Consider the following 17,235-nt stretch of genomic DNA (forward strand, 5'->3'; position numbering starts at 1 on the left):
AACAAACACAACACAACACAGCACAACGCAACACCTCCATCCAAACACCACCACACTCCAACCCACCACCTCAAAACCTCAAAATGAACGCCGCCTCCCTCGGCGACACCGCCCTCCAACAGTCCGACCCCCACACCGCAACAATTCACTACACGACCGCCCTCCTCACGCACCCCCGCTCGCCCAGCTACTTCATCAAACGCTCAACAGCCTTCTCACGCCTAAAGCCCACACCGAACCTCTCCGCCGCCCTCCGCGATGCCGAATCCGCCGTTCTTCTCGCCCGCGAGCGGGGGAAACGCGAGCTGATCGTCGAGGCGCAGATGCGGAGAGCCATCGTTTTGTTTCTCATGGGGAGATACGTTGCTGCGGAGGGGGTGGTAGGCGTGGTGGAGGGTATGATTGGATTGGATAAGGACGGTAATGGTGGGGAAGATAAGGAGGAGAAGGTGAGGAAGGCGATGGGGGGTGGTGCTGGGAAGGGTATTGAGGCGGAGGTGAGGATTTGGGGGGCGAAGATTAGGGCGAAGGTCAACGGTTTGGGCGAGCAGAGTGGTGAGCGTGGGGAGAAGGTGGAGGAGGTTCCGGTGGGGGTTAAAGTGCCGGGGGAGAAGGAGTTGAGGGGACAGTTGGAGGAGTTGAGGGGAGGGAAGGTTGGTGAGGGTATTGGTGGTGAAGAGAAGCAGAGTCAGAAGGTTGAGGATAAGGTGGAGGAGAAGGAGAGAGCTGAGGTCAAGGAGACTCAGCAGCAGCAGCAACAACAGCAGCAGCAGGTCAAGGTCCGTCATGAATGGTACCAGTCCGGTGAGACGGTTGTTGTGACGCTCTACGTGAAAGGCGTGCCCAAGGATAAAGTGGCTATTGAGCTGAAAGAGGACTCGGTATGTATTCATTCCCCTTGACCTAAACATGCAAGCCACTAACCTATATACATAGACATCCATCCAATTCCCCCTCCCCTCCGGCGCCGAATACGACTTCACTCTCGACCCGCTCTTCGCTCCCATCGACCCCTCCACCTCTAAAGTCTCCGTCTTCTCCACAAAGATCGAAATCTCCCTGCGCAAGAAAACTCCCGGCCAGAAATGGAGCGCCCTGGAATCTACCACCGGACCTGTCATCTCTACTCCCCAGCCCACGGTTACACCCACCACTACCACCACACAAGCCCAAGCCCCATCATACCCCACCTCCTCCCGCCACGGCGCCAAAGACTGGGACAAGCTCGCCTCCAGCCTAACCCAGAAATCGAAAAAGGACAAGACCAAGAGCAGCTCAAAGCCCAAGGATGAACAAGGAGAAGGAGAAGAAGATGATGGAGAAGCATCCGACGCCGAATCCATCAACTCCGACTTCGGAGGCGGTGATGCCGTCGATGGCTTCTTCAAGAAACTCTATGCCAATGCGGACCCGGATACCCGCCGCGCTATGGTGAAGAGTTATGTGGAGAGTCAGGGGACGTCGCTGAGTACGAATTGGGATGAGGTTGGGCAGGGGCCGGTTAAGGTTAGGCCGCCTAGTGAGTGATTTTCTTTCTTCTTTTCTTTCTCAGTTTCTGAGAGAAAGGAAAGAGGGGAGCAAGAAAGAATTGTTGGTTGAAAGATGGAGAAGAAGGGGATATGCGAATTGCAAGCGTGGAGTTATGGTCTACATCCATGTTGTGGGTGCATGTGGGTGGTGTTTTAGGTTCTGAAGTTGCTTCCCTTGCTAGTTACTTGTTTTGTGTAGCTTAGCTTAGCTCTGCTTTACTTGTGTAATGGTAATCATTGCAAGATGTCGAGACTCTGCTATTACTTACCTTATAAACATGATACGTAGACTACTACATGATACACGTGATGTAGAAGCAAGTATAGTATAAGATAATAAATAATTATATACACGAAAAGCAACTCCGATCCAATCAAACGCCAATCACATGAGCAAGAGTAGCATAGCAACCTGGCCATATAGCACGCAAGCGTTTTCAGAATAAATCATTATAAATCAAGCAATCCCTAAGTACCAACCCCAACACCTCTTTATGTCTTCCCAGAGGCATAGTCAAGAAAAGAGAATAAACAAGAGAGAAATGTAAACCACATGCGAATATTTTACCTCGCCTCTGCATCCACCTCACCCCCATTCGCATCCTGGTACAAGAAAAATTGAATAAAGATACACATATCCAGCAATAACGTGCCAAAGCTCCCAATCAGCCAAGACAGATTGACCAGGATATATCGACCATACAGCGATGCCAGTTCATCAGATCGACACCGACCATGATGCGAGCGTTCACACACAGGCGAATACGCCAAGATGGAAAGGACGTAGGTCAAATTGCCGATACAGGCGAAGAGGAAGAAGAGCAGGGAAACACCGTCTGTTGACTTGCGGCGATAATTGAGGAGGATCTGTGGGAGGCGGGAACCGAGGTACAGGACTGCGCAGAGGTAGCCGAAAACTTGGCCTAGTGTGTCCATTTTCAGGTCATCAGGGCTGTCTTTATGCTTGTTGTTGTTATTCTTGTCCGATGAGAGTGATGACGTTTGGCTGATGTACCAGCCCAGGATGCCGGCGGCACAGACGAGGATGATGGCCGAACCGTTGAAGAAGGTGGCTTGGAGCAGTGTTAGGGTTCGAGGGGGACGGGGTTGCTTGGCTGGTTCGACGAGTGGAGTCACTGGGGAGAGGTGAGTTCCGTCGACGGTCGTATGAAGAAATGAAGAGGCGGAGTGACGGCGATGGGCGAGCAAGGGCTGGTGGTGAGGAGTGATGGTAGCCGATGATGCTGGGCTACGAGTGTCCAAAGGAGCCTGGTAAGAGGCACTGCGTTGTTTGGAGGTAAGCAACGCGGTGCGCTCTGTGGGCTTCCGAGGCACGACAGGGGAGGGAATCTCAGTGTCCTCGTCGTAAGTTTCTGCTGTGATGGGAGAGACAGGCCGCGGCGGCGAGGATGGTTCGTCGCGCAGTGTGAATCCCCGATAGTAGAAGCATTGTGCTAAGAGCACCACATCGGCTAAAGTGTAGTACACCGCGAGAATTATCATGGTTGGCAGGACGCCCTGCAGGACGGCACCGAGGATGTTGAACACATCGCCGGCAAGCCAGACGATGAGGAAAAGAAGCGAAAGGCCATCAGCTGAGCCGCGACGAAAATTTTCAATGATCTGTGGGGAGAAGACCACCACCCAGCACGCAATCGAGATGGATCTATCAGTGATCAGTATTGAACATGTCCAATTCTAGCATACTCTGGCATAAACATACCCACATATGCCACTCAGTGCCTCTAGATCTATATTGCCGGTGACTGCGGGAAACATGTCCGGGCGGTGCGAACGAGAGAGCGATTGGGCGTTTTCCCAATCAATGCTCTACTCTATAATCTAAACAGGAAGAGGCTAGCAAAACCGGTCGACAGCAAACAAAGACGCGTTGATGGAATGAAGCAGATGGCCGGCGATGACGTTCGCAGAGTCTGCGAAGGGTGCAGATCACGTGGGACGATCCGGGGTAGCTCCTCTCAGTCTAGACCAAGAATGGACACCCAGATCGACTTGCTTCCACTTTTACTTCTTTTGGCTGGGGACGCTTTGTTCCTTGTCGGCCGCAATGCTCTGTATCGTACATTCTGGGCCTTCTGGTCATCTATTACTATCTGATCAAGTAATACTTGGCCCCGTGTAGTCTGACCATCCATTTCACACTCAATGGGACTGTGTACATCATGTGACCGATTAGTCAAGCCGTGACGTCGATGATCAACCAGCGCCCATCTGAACCCAGCCTTCTCGAAGCTTCAACATCCATCAATCATGTGGCTTCAATGACTGCTCCAGCAATTCGGATTCCCTTTACGGGCCCTCTGCCTCCGCCGATTATTGTCCCTCCGTCCGCTCGCACGGTCGCAGGTGCCATTGATGCGCTTTTAGCCTTTTTGACGGCCCCACCGTCGCCGTACCTGCGCGGCGTTGATGTAGGCAGGCATTCCCAGACAGTGCTCTTGACAGGCGCTGGTATCTCGGTAGCTTCAGGCCTGTCCGATTATCGGGGTGAGAATGGCACGTACATCACAAATAAGACGTATCGGCCGATCTACTACCACGAGTTCGTCGCTCGCCATGAGTTCCGCAAGCGATACTGGGCGCGAAGCTTCATTGGGTGGCCGGGGCTCCTAAAGGCAAAGCCAAATTCGACGCACTGGGCTATCAAAGACATTGGTACGAAAGGCTATATTAGTTCAGTGGTGACGCAAAATGTCGACTCCTTCCATTCTGTCGCGCATCCAGAACTACCCACACTCGAACTCCACGGCTACTTGCGTTCTGCCGTCTGCATCAATTGTCGAACTCAAGTCCCGCGAGACGAGTTCCAGCAATCGCTCGAGCGGCTGAACCCCGCCTGGGCAGAGTTCCTCAAGAAAATGGTCGATATTGGCGCGCTGAACGCAGACAACCCTGAGGAGCAGAGACGGAGGGGCTTGAAAATCAACCCGGATGGCGATGTAGATTTACCGGAGGCCCCTTATTCGACCTTTCGGTATCCAGCATGTCCGACGTGCTTGGAGAAGCCACCCCGATTGCAGGATGGGTCCCAATCCCGTGTGGAGGTAGAGCGCGATGGGGCTTGGCTTCCAAGTTCTACGGCGGGAATTCTGAAGCCGGCGGTCATTATGTTTGGAGAGAATATCGACCCAGCTGTCAGGCTGGGTGCAGAAGAGGCCATCGATGATGCGGGCAGGCTCCTTGTCCTGGGCAGCAGTCTCGCCACATACTCGGCGTGGCGCCTAGTGGAAAGGGCCTATAAACGAGGGATGCCGATTGGCATCATCAACATAGGAGGTGTCCGGAACGAGTCGATCCTCTTTAGCAAGGCGGAACAAGAGACGGAGGCTGTATGCCGGCATGTCCGTTGCAGTCTCCCGTCCCAGGATATTCTAGGCCCTGTGGCAGCACAACTGCCTTCACTTACTCATCATTAGGGTCCATGTATAGATTGAAAAAAGGATGTGATGTATAGATGGCGGTGAGGTGTATGAACCGCTTACAGATAAGCATCATAGTATATGTACAAGCGATAAAAGTTGAATCCAAGCTTGCATTATTGGAGACGTTACTATTTTCAAAGTAACTGTATCCATCAGATGGAATACTCTAGAAAAGATAATTATAGGCACTCCAGAATGATTGGCAACGGCGAGCTAAGATAGGCATGTAATAGACGCCGGGATAGTGGAGACCAGCAAAGTAGGAGAAGGCGAGTTACAAAGTGATGGCGGGCCAGTCAGCCGCCCGTCCGCTGTTCGATTCCAGCGCGGGGCTCTGCATTCGCCGGTTCAGATCAGCATGGACATGGACGGTCGCGACCGCTCAAAAAGCAGGACATTGCAACCTCCAACCGCCGATTATCTGGATCTCATCTCTAACTTGGCCTCTCCCAAGACTTTTCTCTTTCATCACCCACGCTCCACCTCTCGTTCTCATCCAACTCCTGCTGCGCAGAGTACCACCGTCGCACCATCGACCACCATGGACAAGCAGCAGCCCAGCTCGTTCCAGCAGCTGGAAAAGGTGTGTTTTGATGGCTTCCCTACTGTCTACCAAGATATCACCCATCAAATGAGAGATTTGTGATGCTAACTGCTGATTCTAGCTTGGAGAAGGCACCTATGCCACCGTACGAACCCCTCCCTCCGCACGGCCGATCCTCTTAAATCGCACTATGTACTGACACCCTCTCGCAGGTCTTCAAGGGACGCAATCGCCAGACTGGCGAGCTGGTCGCCCTGAAAGAGATCCATCTCGATTCTGAAGAGGGAACGCCATCTACCGCCATTCGAGAAATATCGTTGATGAAGGAGCTGAAGCACGAGAGCATCGTGTCGCTCTATGATGTGATTCACACGGAGAACAAACTCATGCTCGTCTTTGAGTACATGGACAAGGATCTGAAGAAGTACATGGATACCCGCGCCGACCGCGGCCAGTTGGACCAAGCCACAATCATGTCATTCATGCACCAGCTTCTCAAGGGCATTGCGTTTTGCCATGAGAACCGCGTCCTCCACCGCGATCTGAAGCCTCAAAACCTCCTCATCAACAAGAAGGGACAACTTAAACTTGGAGATTTCGGTCTAGCCCGCGCCTTTGGCATTCCCGTCAATACTTTCTCCAACGAAGTCGTGACCTTGTGGTACCGTGCCCCAGATGTGCTTCTGGGCAGCCGCACATACAACACGAGCATCGACATCTGGTCTGCTGGATGTATCATGGCGGAACTCTACACTGGCCGTCCTCTGTTCCCTGGCACCACCAACGAAGACCAGCTTATCAAGATCTTCCGCCTGATGGGAACCCCTTCGGAACGCTCATGGCCCGGCATCTCCCAGCTCCCGGAGTACAAGCCAAACTTCCACGTATATGCGACGCAGGATCTCAGTCTCATTCTCCCCCAGATTGACCCCCTAGGTCTGGATCTCTTGAGCCGGATGCTCCAGCTCCGGCCAGAGATGCGGATCAGTGCCCAGGACGCCCTGCATCACCCCTGGTTCCGCGATCTCCCGCAATTGCAGGCCCAATTGCAGCAACAGCAGCAGCAGCAACAACAACAAATGGCTGGGGCGTATGGTGGCATGGTTCCCCCACAGCAAACATATTGAGTTCTTCCTTTGATGCGTTTCTGTTTTCCTTATAGTTCGTTTTCATCATGTACAGCCTATCGTTTACCTTGACTTGCGTTCATCTGCTTCCTCGTGGAAGGCTTGACGAGCAACGGATTCGGTTTTAGAATGGGGAGCGCGGCGTTTGACTCCTGAGAGGACATTCGAATGATTCTTGCTGTTTTCTGCTTTCTTTGCGTTGCATATGGACCCAGAGAACCGATGGCATCTCGTAGATAAACTTGGCCATTATACTTATCTATTGCTCTCTATTACCTTCCATTATCGTAGCTTATTACAAGCGCAGGGGCAGCAGCGACGATATCTTGTCCCGCAGACAACTAAATCAATCCTGACAAGCCTTTATCAGTGCCGGATATAAGCCCTAACATTCCACGCAACCAAGTTGAACACAGTAGCTAATCTCGGCTCGCCACGAAAAGACAACTTACAATAAGGACCATCCTTATATTTTTCAAACTGATTTAAACACTACAAATATACAGTAGCCTACACATCTTACTTTATAGGTACCTAAACTCTGTAATATATGTAGGTACTCCGGTCTTCTGGCGGGATCTATATCTATCACGTGATTAATAGTCGCGCGCGTCTTCCGGCGCGTCCTCCAATCCCATCATCAATCTACTATTCTCCATAATCCTACAACCACGAACAACAACAACACAAAGGAGCTTGAAACGAACTTAAGGCTCAGCATAACAAATCACTGCACCCCAATCGAAACTCTTCAACCACCTCAAACCCTCAACCGGCGAAAGTAAACATGTCCACCGAACCCAACCCATCAGCCCAAAGACCAGGCGCCTCCCCCTCACCACCTCCTCCCGCGCCGGTCCCCCTAACACCAGGCCCGCGCGCCTCCAAACTACAAGAGATTTTCGACAAGGCGCTCGCGCGCACGCTGCGCGCGAACTCGTATGCGAATTTCAGCGGGTGTTTTCCGACGCCGGCGAAACATGTCCCGGCTAGCTTGGAGAGCGTGTGGAGACAGTTGAATGCGAAGTTGGAGGAGAGCGCGAAGGCCGAGTTCGAGGATATTCTGGCCGAGAGGGATGCTGTTAGGCAGTTAAATGAGTTGGACCGGTTGGTTGGGGAGGCGAAGGTTAGGAAGGATAGAGGAGTCGGTGGGGATAGTGTTGCGTATGTCTCCCCTTCCTTATTCCTTTTTTTGCTATTTGGCATCATTACATTGGGGGCCTGTGGATGATGGATGGCTAACTGGAATGATTTGTGCTTGGTAGGCCGCATACGTTAAGTCCGGAGGAATTGTACAAAGCGCATCTGTTGCCGCATCTGATGGAGACGCAGGCGGATTTGGATGCGAAGATTAATTCGGTGCAGAATCAGAATGCGGAGTTGGCTGAGAAGGTCCAGGCGCAGAGGTCTGAGATTGAAAGTTTGTTGTCGGGGTTGGAGGCTGTGGTTGCTGATTTGGAGGGTGCTGCAGCCGCGACGACGCAGTTTACGAGTGAGCATCAGCTTCGACAGGAAGCTGCGCAGATGGATGGAGAGGTTAAGGCTAGATCTGAGATCTGATCTGGTGGCTTGGGATTTTTACGATGGCGGGGACAGCCCCCCTCCCTTTCAACGTTCGAATGGATCGGGGTATAGTATGACTACGACAACAAAACCTCCATATCACCGGGACCCATCCATCCGTCTTCGACCACATCCTCCGCAACGAGCATCAGCTCTTTGGGCGCAGCTTTCCGGAGCTGCTGGAGTTTGTCCTTTTGGCCTGCCAGTGCAGCAGCAATGGCCTCCTTGCAGGTTCCATCTCGTTCCTCGTCCGCAGCACCGTCTCTCTTCGCCAAGGCTGCTGCACCACGGTAATAAGTCTGGGCGTTGCGCAGCAGTGTAGCTGCGTTATCTCGGGCCATGTTATAGTCCCACGGAGCCAAGCCAAGCCTCCACCTACCCATCTCCACGTCTCCTCTGGCCAGATGAATCTTTGGCAGGTTTTCAGCATTGGGGAGTTTGGACGCTTTGCTCAATGCGTCCAAGGCAGCGGACAGGGATTGCCATCGAAGGGACAGCGCTTTCATAAAGGCCTCCGGCTCATACGGAGGGAGATCTGTGAGCGCCGTATTGAAAGAAGTGAGCGCATCTGCTTTGCTGCACAGGCCATCTGGGTCGTTGGATAGATCCAGATCAGGACCGAAAGCTCGCGAAACTTCCTCGGAGTATGTTCCAACTTCGGTCCGTCCGCTTCTGTACAGGACTTCATTCAGGGAGCAGGCGAACTTGGCACGAGCCAGATTGGCCTCGTAGTGCCTGTTTGACCCCTCGACATATGCCGAGATTCGTTTCTGCAGCTGCTCTGATGAATACTCTTCTACCCAAGTGACACCTTCTTCAGGGTTGAACGTGAGTAGGTTACAGAGGCTTGTGATGGCTTCCAGTTGTGCGACAGCTGTGTCGACGAGTGTGTCCTTAGTCACGGGCTCAACAATAGCAGCCCATTGTTCTTGCTGGTCTGACGACTTCGACTCGTCCGCAGGTGGCAGTTCTGGCGGTGTATCTTGCATCTGAGTTTCAGCAGGGTCCATTTCGCCGGACGTCATCTGGTTGATCTGCTCCTGCATTTCGGTGTACTTGAGTTCTTGTACAGTTAGGCAACGTTGGAAGAGTTCTATGGCTTCTTGCAAAAGCTTTACTGCCTGAGAGAGCCGGTCATCCGATGGGCGTTTGGATTCAGTCAACGCCTCGGCAATGCTGGTGAGTACTTGGGCTGTGTTGAAAAGCGCATCTGCATTGTCTTGCTCCAGGTCAAGCGCTGCTCTGTGAGAATCAAGCGCTACTCGCAGGACGTCCAATAGTGGCGCAGACAGCTGAGCAGCTAGTTTGGGATGTTGCGTGATTTCATATTGAACTCTCGCTCTATCAGATGTCAGTAACTAAGGTTACTGACGGACGCGTCCATAACGAGTAGATAAGGCAACGATGAATTTGGATGACGTGTGACGTACTTGTTATATGCCAGGTCAAACGCACTGGGATGTTTGCTCAAGCCTTCATCGTAGGTATTGATGGCGCGCATGAAGAAGCGCAGGGACTTGGCTGCATCTCCGGCGCGCCATTTCTCTCCGGCCTCTTCCTGCTCGACACCAACTGGGACATCTTGGTAAGCTATACGGCGACATATGACCTGAAATTGACCAGGTGATTCAATTCAATCCGGATTCTGGGTGGCTCACGGGCTAAGTATTCATCTGCAGTTTCCGGGGCCTGGGGGGTAGAGTTAGAGGGACAGTATTCGTGATCGAAGGGTCATTTGAGCATACCCGCTGGGTCGCCTTTTTCTTATTAGACTTAGATTCCTTGAGGAAAGACTTTGGTTTCGGCATTTTCAGCGCTCAGGTGAGGCCAGGGTTTCCCGCTAGATCAATGTTTCGATACCAGAAATATAAATCACAGTGGATGCTAAACTAAAATATAAGAAACAAATGGGAAGCTGCAAAGTCAACGGGATATGATGACGTCCTGCGATGTTTTTTTCGAGAATAAAAAGACGAGGGGTAGCTCCATAATGCCGGCGTTACGGGGATACCGCCTTAGCGCCCGCTTTGAGATTACTCGTAGTACATAGGGGGTCATGGTAGCAGTCAGTAATCCTCGTATAAATAGATTACTTTGACAGATTGAAGATAAATTAAGTGGCCAAAGAGTCATCTAGATAAGATTTTTATCTAGCTATCAGAACTATAAAGCAACGGGCTTATCCACCGAGTTTATCAGCGGTCAGCATCTAGTTCACCTACTTAGTGGACTGCCCTAGACGGAAATTCACTGTCGGAGAACCACTCCCGCTCCATGCAAGTCAGCCAGATCTTCCCCTCCAGCACCGTGATAGTGTGCAAGCAAATCCCGCACATGTAGCCAACCAAGAAACGATATTCGCGTTTTGATTTTCAACAACCGGCAGCGGTGTCGTGCATGTTGAAGATCCTTCAGACGGGACGGAGCAATCAGTCAATCACTCATGCATGTCTTACATCGTTTGCAGTCTTACAAACCAATTTTCTTGCTACTCACGAAACAAGGAATGTCATGACAAGAAAAGCATGCATCACATGTTACTTACTGTATGCCAGCCACTATTGAGTTGAGTCTGCACGGAAGAGACCGGGGATAAGTAGGGGAGGGAGTAGAGAAGGTTTGCTGGGGTTCAGGACCAAGGAAATGGGGGCCACTGGTGGGTGAAGATGCGCTGCTGCTGCCATCGTTAAATCCGCGTGGCTGCCCACTTGCCCGCACGTGGCGGGCCTGGCCGGGAAGGGCCTGAACACTGGTAGTGAATAGTTATCTAGTTAGTTTCCATAAAGAATTGGGATCAATAATCCTAGTGGTGGAATTCCCGCTGTTTTAACTACTTGAACTAGTGTTATATAGATATAGCTAGGATACCACCTGTGGCATTGTAAGAGAGACGTTGTTCTCTCAGTCTGGATAATGAATCAGAACGTGTGCAGGATACTCAAGAAAAAGCAAGCATCTAGTTTAGTTTGCATGCCTTGAACTGGTACACAATAACCACCTATTCAGTACGTACCTGAAAATAGGGGCAGCTGGTATGGTATGATGCATCCACTTCCATTTGGTCTGCTCCTTTCAGCCAGCCGATCGCCAATACCCTCAAGTATACTCCGTAATTTCGAGTGCATGACGATCAATCCGTCGGGCGCGCAAGCATCCCTGTTTGGTGATGGCGCTCGTGTCTGCCGCCGACGTCCCAACATAGTCCGGTGTCTCAGGCTGCCTGCGATGGTTTAGGCCGGCTCCAGATGGGTCGCATACCCATCTTTGTGTCCCTGCCGACCACTGCACTAGACACTAGATTACTGGAGAAACAAGAGAAACGGGCTTGGAACCATACTATGTATCCCACCACTAGATATCAACTCTTCTATCTCTTGAACCATACATCCACAAGGTTCCTTCACCACGAGATAAAATACAGATCCGGGCAAAGGAGGGGATTTTGGAGGAAATCAGGACAAGAAAACCTTAAAGCCGTCAAAACGACAAATCCCCTCCAATCCTTTCCGACCGTCGACGAGGAAGAAGATTTTATCAGCATTGCGTTTTGGCGCCTGCCGGTGACCCACCCCATCCGCCTCCTTCGCCCCCGGCCTCTCCTGAGTCGAATGCATGGCACGGCTGCGCGCAGTCCAACACTCTCATCAGGGACCTCGTTCTTACTCTTACTCTTCCTCTTCCTCCTCTTTTGATCTTGCCCACATCAGATATCCCCTTTGACCTATACTGATTGCATACTGACCCTGGAAGGAATTGAATGTTCTAAGGTGAGAACCCCTCTTCTCTCCAGCCCTGCTGATCCTGGCTCAATCAGCGTCTTTAATCACTCGGGATCATTTTCCCAGAAAAAAAAATATCCCGATTAGTTATTGATGCCTTGCCTTACCTTTTTTCCCTCCTTTATTTTCTCGACTGTGGACGACCCATCTGCTTGTTTGGCTCTTGTGTCTCTTCGGTCCTGTTGCAGTTGTTCCTTTGATATCCGTGCCTCTTAAAGTTCTCGCTTCGCTGACCGGGGTACAATCCTATCTTACAGGTTACGTACATTCTTCTGGGAAGCCTCGCAGCCTTTGTTGTTCCACTATTCTGCACACGCTTTGAACTGCACGCAATATACGACCCACCGCATCCTACACCATCGTGAACATGGCTAGACATACATCGCTAGAGTCTGAGAGACCCATCATGGCCCAGTCGGTAAGTCTACTTACGTGCGATATCCACGCACATTTATCGCCGTCGCAATTTCATCTGATTCGATCATAGGCCCGTACCTCCAAGCGATTCTCGACTGTCAGCGAAGCCCCTACGGTCGCCTCGTCGGAAACCACCTTTGCAGGTTTGCCTGCTGGAGACCCCAGACTAGCCGATTTCCACAATCTCCGTGATGGGCTGGAGCGCCTGGAAAACAAGCCCCTCTTGAAGCAGCGTTTCGTTCCTACCCCGGAGAAGACCGACAACTTGAGCAAGTTGGCATTGGGGGCCAAGGTGGAGCGCGCCCTTGGACGTAGAATGACTAGCCAGGACGCTGTCATGCGAGAGCCCGTGCTGAACGAAAAAGCGGCGGTGGAAGCCCCGTGAGTTGTTGCAGACGTGTCGTGTGGTGTTGACCGAAAGATTGCATTTTGATACCTTACTGGACCTTTTGCTCCCTGTCCCCATGGCCACCTGGGCCACGGCTGTTCTAATGTTGCATGTTTTTCCCGGCTTGCCAGATTTCCCCTGCGGCGGGTTCTATGACCGAGTTCGATACCCGTCTTTCTTGATGAGAAGCTTATCTTTACCTGTCTATCATACCCCCCTTCTGAGCCAGCTATCCACTTCTGATTTAATGCGATTCCGCTGCGTGTACCAACCCTAATTTACTGTCTGATAGCCATCTGCTTATTTGATTACTGGGATAATTGTGTGATGTTTGTTAGGGGGCGTGGTACTGTGCCGGTTCCGTTTGCTATGTGACAAAGGAGCACACCGATGATTGGATATACGAATCCGAGATCTGCCAGTGATCTATCTATCTCGTGCCCGGCTCTAAATTTGTACTGTCTATATTCCAACCGGAACGAGCAAGAATCCGAACTCCGATACATATTATGAAGAATGGTGAAGAAAATGTGCTTTTTTTATTACAGGCGGTGCATCAGATATGGTAGTAAAACAGCTATCGGCCGAGGATCCAGCATCATTGCCAATGAACGGCCCGGTCTGGGGGGGTTAAATCCACCGCATGCTGATATCATGGATGGCAAATGGACTAGCCTACCGCATTGTTCCACTGCGTCATCAACACAAGATCCGACAGCGATTTCGTTTACAGAGTGTGTACTACTGCTATCTAAGTGCCAGCCTCATAACTTCCATGTAAATCTAGTCCCACCATCTGTAAATCTTGATCCATTGGAGTAATTGGTCCTATTCAGCTCCAATATTGCCACCACTGCTGCCACCCACATTTTGTCACTGATCGCGGTCGTCCAGTCGATCGACGAGATGCGCCCGTGAATCATATCAGCCCAAAGTAGCAGGCGGTGAATTCGGGGCCAAGCGCGACATGTCCTGAAGAGGACTAGCGCCGGGCACTTCTGGTTCGGTGCTGGATTTTGCACCAGCAAAAACGAACGGCTTGACTGGCCTTGACCTCAAAGTCGGTTCCCTCTGCGCTGCTGCTCTCAGCAACCTCTCGTGTCTCTCTCCGTCCACCCTGTTACTACTAGCTGTTACTTACCACACTCCCCCAAACTTAACTTCCCTCACCACTCTTCATCCACACACACACACTAACTACCACCCCTCTCAACCCTCCACACATACACAAACCCCCCCATCTTCCTCTTCATCTTTCCTTGCAATTCTCATCCTCAGCCAGTTTTTCATCTGCTTCCACCTCTTGGTCTCCTAAATCAAGCTCCGTCTCTCTTCGTCCCGTGCTTTTTCCCTTCCGATTCTGTTGCCTCGGGCTTTTCCTCGCACACTCAATTCCGGAATCGCACAAGGTTCTTTCTGTTATTCACCTCGACGACTTCGACGCGCCACCTTTCTATCTTTCATTGATCTTTTCTTTTCTTTCTGATTCACTTCATTGCGCCTTCGAGGAGCAATTCGTTCGCACAATCTACGTTGTAAGTCCCTCATTTTTCACCTGCAATCGTGGCCCCGAACTCTCAGCCATGGCCATATACGTCCAAGCTTCAAAAGCACTGACAAATACCAGTGTCGGGGAATATTTCTTACTAGATTTTTTTCCCTTCCCTCGCCGCATCAAGCCTAGCCTCGTATCCAACATATTCTTTGCTCGGCTCTTCTCTCTTAGACTTTTCTCTTTCTTTTTCTTGAGCCTCCAAGTTTCATTCATTTCACAATGGCCGACACGACCCAGGCTCCTATCAACGGCGGCTACCCTGCGCAACACGCTTACCCCGACTCTTTCACCCACGCCCCCGCAAACGTCAACAGCGCGGCCAGCTTCCAGCCTGCGCCCTCCTCTACTCCCTCGAACGCCCCCGCAAATGACCAGAAGAATGGTATTTCGAAGGATGAGGTTGGCTGGTACTTCGTGGAGCAGTACTACACCAACATGAGCCGCAGTCCGGAGAAGCTTCACCTCTTCTACTCTCGGCGTTCTCAGCTCGTTTTTGGCACCGAAGCTGAAACCGTTCAGGTTGCTGTGGGCCAGAAGGTGCGTTGATATCTCCGCTCCCTGGGATAGATCCCTGACTAGTAAAGTCTAATTTTTGCTGACATCGTCGTCACAGGCTATCAATGATAAGATCAAGCAGCTTGACTTCCAAGACTGCAAGGTCCGTGTCTTGAACGTCGACTCTCAGGCCTCATTTGACAACATCCTGATCTCTGTGATTGGCGAGATCTCGAACCGCTCCGAGCCTTCCCGCAAGTTTGTGCAGACTTTCGTGCTGGCGGAACAGCCCAACGGTTACTATGTTCTCAACGACATCTTCCGGTATCTTGTCGATGAGGAGGAGGAGATCGAGCAAGAAGAAGCTGCTCCTGCTGCTGCTCCTGCTGCCCCTGCTGCCCCGGTTGAGGAGCCGGCTGCTGAAGAGCCTGCACAGCCTGAGGCTGAAACTGTCCCGGAGCCCGAGAAGGCCCAGGTAGACAGTGAGCCTGCTGCGGCTCAGGTCGATGAGAAGCTCGAGGAGGCCGAGCAGACTGCTGAGGCCAAGCCCGCCAAGGAGGATGCTCCCCAGACCAATGGAACCGCAGCTCAGGAAACTCCTGTCGAAGCTGCCCCAGAAGCTGCTGCCCCGGTTGAGACTGAGGCCCCCAAGGCTGAGAAGCCCGCCACTCCCGAGCCCACTCCTGTGCCCGAGCAGAAGGAAGCTCCTGCTCCGGTTAAGGAGAGTGCTCCCGCTAGGGCGGTCCCTAAGACTTGGGCCACCATCGCCTCCAAGTCTGGTGCCTCGGCGCCTGTTGTTCCCGCTGTCCCCGTTGCTCCGGTAAAGCCTGCTCCCGCTGCCAGCTCTGCTCAGCCCACCGCTCCGGCCCCCGCCCCCGCCGCTGCTCCTGCTCCCGCGGCCGCTGCCGCCCCCGAGGCCGCGTCCAGCCAGCCTTCCTCGACTGATGGTTCTGGCTGGCAGACTGCGGGCCATGATCACAAGAAGACTCAGTCCCGTGCGGGTGAGGAGAATGTTCTCGCTTACATCAAGAACGTCACCGAGAAGGTCGATGCGAGCTTGCTCAAGCAGACCCTGTCTCGCTTTGGCAAGCTGAAGCACTTCGATGTGAGCCGTGCTAAGGTATGCCAGCTCTTAATGCACCCATGATTCGGATCGGAGAAGGAAAAGCTAACCTTGCATACAGAACTGCGCCTTTGTCGAATTCGGTGATGCCGCGGGCTATGCCGCCGCTGTTGCTGCCAACCCCCACCAGATTGGAACCGAGCAGATCTACGTGGAGGAGCGTCGCCCTCGTACCAATGCCTTCGGTAACGGAAGCTACGGTGCGGGCCGCGGTGGTGCCGGTCGTGGTCGTGGTGACCGTGCAGGCAGCCAGGGTCGCGGAGGCTTCCAGCGCGAGGGTCGCGGAGGCTTTGCCCCCCGTGGCCGTGGCGGCAACGTCAACGCTAAGGGTCGCAACCAGGCTCAGACTGCTTAAGCACCTTCACTAACCAAAATACCTCTGACGTCTTACGAAGAACGACGATCGAACGTAAGCGGCGGTCATATCAGCGACCTTGACGGCTTCGTTCCTTTCCCATTCTTTCTCTTTTCTTTCCCCTCTTTACAAAGCCTTATATGATTCCTAGCCCTTCCTCCTGGCTTGAGACGGTATACGGGTTTAGATGCTCACGGCGATCCAGGACATGTATTACTCTCCCCCTTTACTTTGATAATGACATGTGTTATGTGGCCCTCTTGTCACAGTGCATATTAGCGGTTGGAAAAGTTTTCTTATCATCTTCTCACTGGGCTTTGCTTGGTCGTCATCATGACTTTGGTTTCCTCTTCCTGTGTTGCCATGACCTCTTCTTTTTTTTTTTATTCTCTACCTCTTTGATGGCTCCTTATCTTCTTAGCATAGCGAGCTGAATGCCCATATTTCTTTCATCTCTATCTCTTGCTTTTGACCTCCCATCTTCTTCATCTACATCTCCCACCATGTTGACGACCGTCGCTGTCCATCACTGGCTTCTTAGTCCTGGCTCCTGCTTAGTTACACTTCTTTCCCTGGCTTCTGGTTCATTGTTTCTATTTCCGGCCTCGTCATGTTTGAGGAGTGTAAATGGATGGCTTCTTGCTTGAATGTTTCTTTTTCATTATTTTACGTCTCCCTAGGTCGTGTGCCGTGCTTTCTTGGGGGGTTTAGCTCCCTCGGGGCAAGGGCCACGGTGGCAGTGGGTAGCGGGCGGTGTTGGCTCAGGATGATGTTGTTGCGAAATGTGCAACCACAATGGAGTAAACTGGAAGAAAAAAAAAAAAAGCTCGAAGACAACTACAGAAAACAATCAAACACAGAAATTTCGCTAATGACAGATGCCCTTGTTGTAGTAATTGGCGGTATTCAGGGAGCAA

The 17,235-nt window shown here is 51.9% G+C and overlaps 9 protein-coding genes across 9 annotated transcripts; 6 read left to right on the forward strand and 3 right to left on the reverse strand.

The window, feature by feature from the left end:
- Positions 1-83: 83 nt before the first annotated feature.
- An09g06500 (uncharacterized protein) lies at positions 84-1,599 on the forward strand (the record flags this gene model as incomplete). Its single annotated transcript, XM_001393928.3, has 3 exons — positions 84-881; positions 937-1,519; positions 1,553-1,599. 3 exons carry the CDS (start codon positions 84-86, stop codon positions 1,597-1,599), a joined length of 1,428 nt encoding a protein of 475 aa, XP_001393965.3.
- A 494-nt stretch (positions 1,600-2,093) lies between these two features.
- An09g06510 (uncharacterized protein) lies at positions 2,094-3,308 on the reverse strand (the record flags this gene model as incomplete). Its single annotated transcript, XM_059749899.1, has 3 exons — positions 2,094-2,602; positions 2,813-3,195; positions 3,253-3,308. 3 exons carry the CDS (start codon positions 3,306-3,308, stop codon positions 2,094-2,096), a joined length of 948 nt encoding a protein of 315 aa, XP_059601471.1.
- A 503-nt stretch (positions 3,309-3,811) lies between these two features.
- An09g06520 (uncharacterized protein) lies at positions 3,812-4,966 on the forward strand (the record flags this gene model as incomplete). The annotated part of the gene is made up of 2 exons (XM_059749900.1): positions 3,812-4,542; positions 4,624-4,966. The coding sequence occupies 2 exons, from the start codon at positions 3,812-3,814 to the stop codon at positions 4,964-4,966; spliced, it is 1,074 nt and encodes a 357-aa protein (XP_059601472.1).
- A 364-nt stretch (positions 4,967-5,330) lies between these two features.
- On the forward strand, positions 5,331-6,643 carry An09g06530 (uncharacterized protein; the record flags this gene model as incomplete). Its single annotated transcript, XM_001393931.1, has 3 exons — positions 5,331-5,555; positions 5,638-5,661; positions 5,729-6,643. The coding sequence occupies 3 exons, from the start codon at positions 5,331-5,333 to the stop codon at positions 6,641-6,643; spliced, it is 1,164 nt and encodes a 387-aa protein (XP_001393968.1).
- A 787-nt stretch (positions 6,644-7,430) lies between these two features.
- An09g06540 (uncharacterized protein) lies at positions 7,431-8,203 on the forward strand (the record flags this gene model as incomplete). The annotated part of the gene is made up of 3 exons (XM_059749901.1): positions 7,431-7,807; positions 7,909-8,035; positions 8,084-8,203. 3 exons carry the CDS (start codon positions 7,431-7,433, stop codon positions 8,201-8,203), a joined length of 624 nt encoding a protein of 207 aa, XP_059601473.1.
- An 80-nt stretch (positions 8,204-8,283) lies between these two features.
- An09g06550 (uncharacterized protein) lies at positions 8,284-10,014 on the reverse strand (the record flags this gene model as incomplete). Its single annotated transcript, XM_059749902.1, has 3 exons — positions 8,284-9,547; positions 9,637-9,815; positions 9,952-10,014. The coding sequence occupies 3 exons, from the start codon at positions 10,012-10,014 to the stop codon at positions 8,284-8,286; spliced, it is 1,506 nt and encodes a 501-aa protein (XP_059601474.1).
- Positions 10,015-10,453: 439 nt separating this feature from the next.
- An09g06560 (uncharacterized protein) lies at positions 10,454-12,253 on the reverse strand (the record flags this gene model as incomplete). Its single annotated transcript, XM_059749903.1, has 8 exons — positions 10,454-10,503; positions 10,587-10,615; positions 10,752-10,948; positions 11,220-11,301; positions 11,397-11,478; positions 11,718-11,827; positions 11,876-11,998; positions 12,120-12,253. The coding sequence occupies 8 exons, from the start codon at positions 12,251-12,253 to the stop codon at positions 10,454-10,456; spliced, it is 807 nt and encodes a 268-aa protein (XP_059601475.1).
- A 99-nt stretch (positions 12,254-12,352) lies between these two features.
- On the forward strand, positions 12,353-13,708 carry An09g06570 (uncharacterized protein; the record flags this gene model as incomplete). Its single annotated transcript, XM_059749904.1, has 4 exons — positions 12,353-12,403; positions 12,473-12,783; positions 13,339-13,524; positions 13,627-13,708. 4 exons carry the CDS (start codon positions 12,353-12,355, stop codon positions 13,706-13,708), a joined length of 630 nt encoding a protein of 209 aa, XP_059601476.1.
- Positions 13,709-14,564: 856 nt separating this feature from the next.
- An09g06580 (uncharacterized protein) lies at positions 14,565-16,318 on the forward strand (the record flags this gene model as incomplete). Its single annotated transcript, XM_001393936.3, has 3 exons — positions 14,565-14,882; positions 14,959-15,960; positions 16,025-16,318. The coding sequence occupies 3 exons, from the start codon at positions 14,565-14,567 to the stop codon at positions 16,316-16,318; spliced, it is 1,614 nt and encodes a 537-aa protein (XP_001393973.1).
- Between the last annotated feature and the right edge of the window lie 917 nt (positions 16,319-17,235).

Source organism: Aspergillus niger, assembly GCF_000002855.4.
Source record: "Aspergillus niger supercontig An09".
Lineage (NCBI taxonomy): Eukaryota > Fungi > Ascomycota > Eurotiomycetes > Eurotiales > Aspergillaceae > Aspergillus > Aspergillus niger.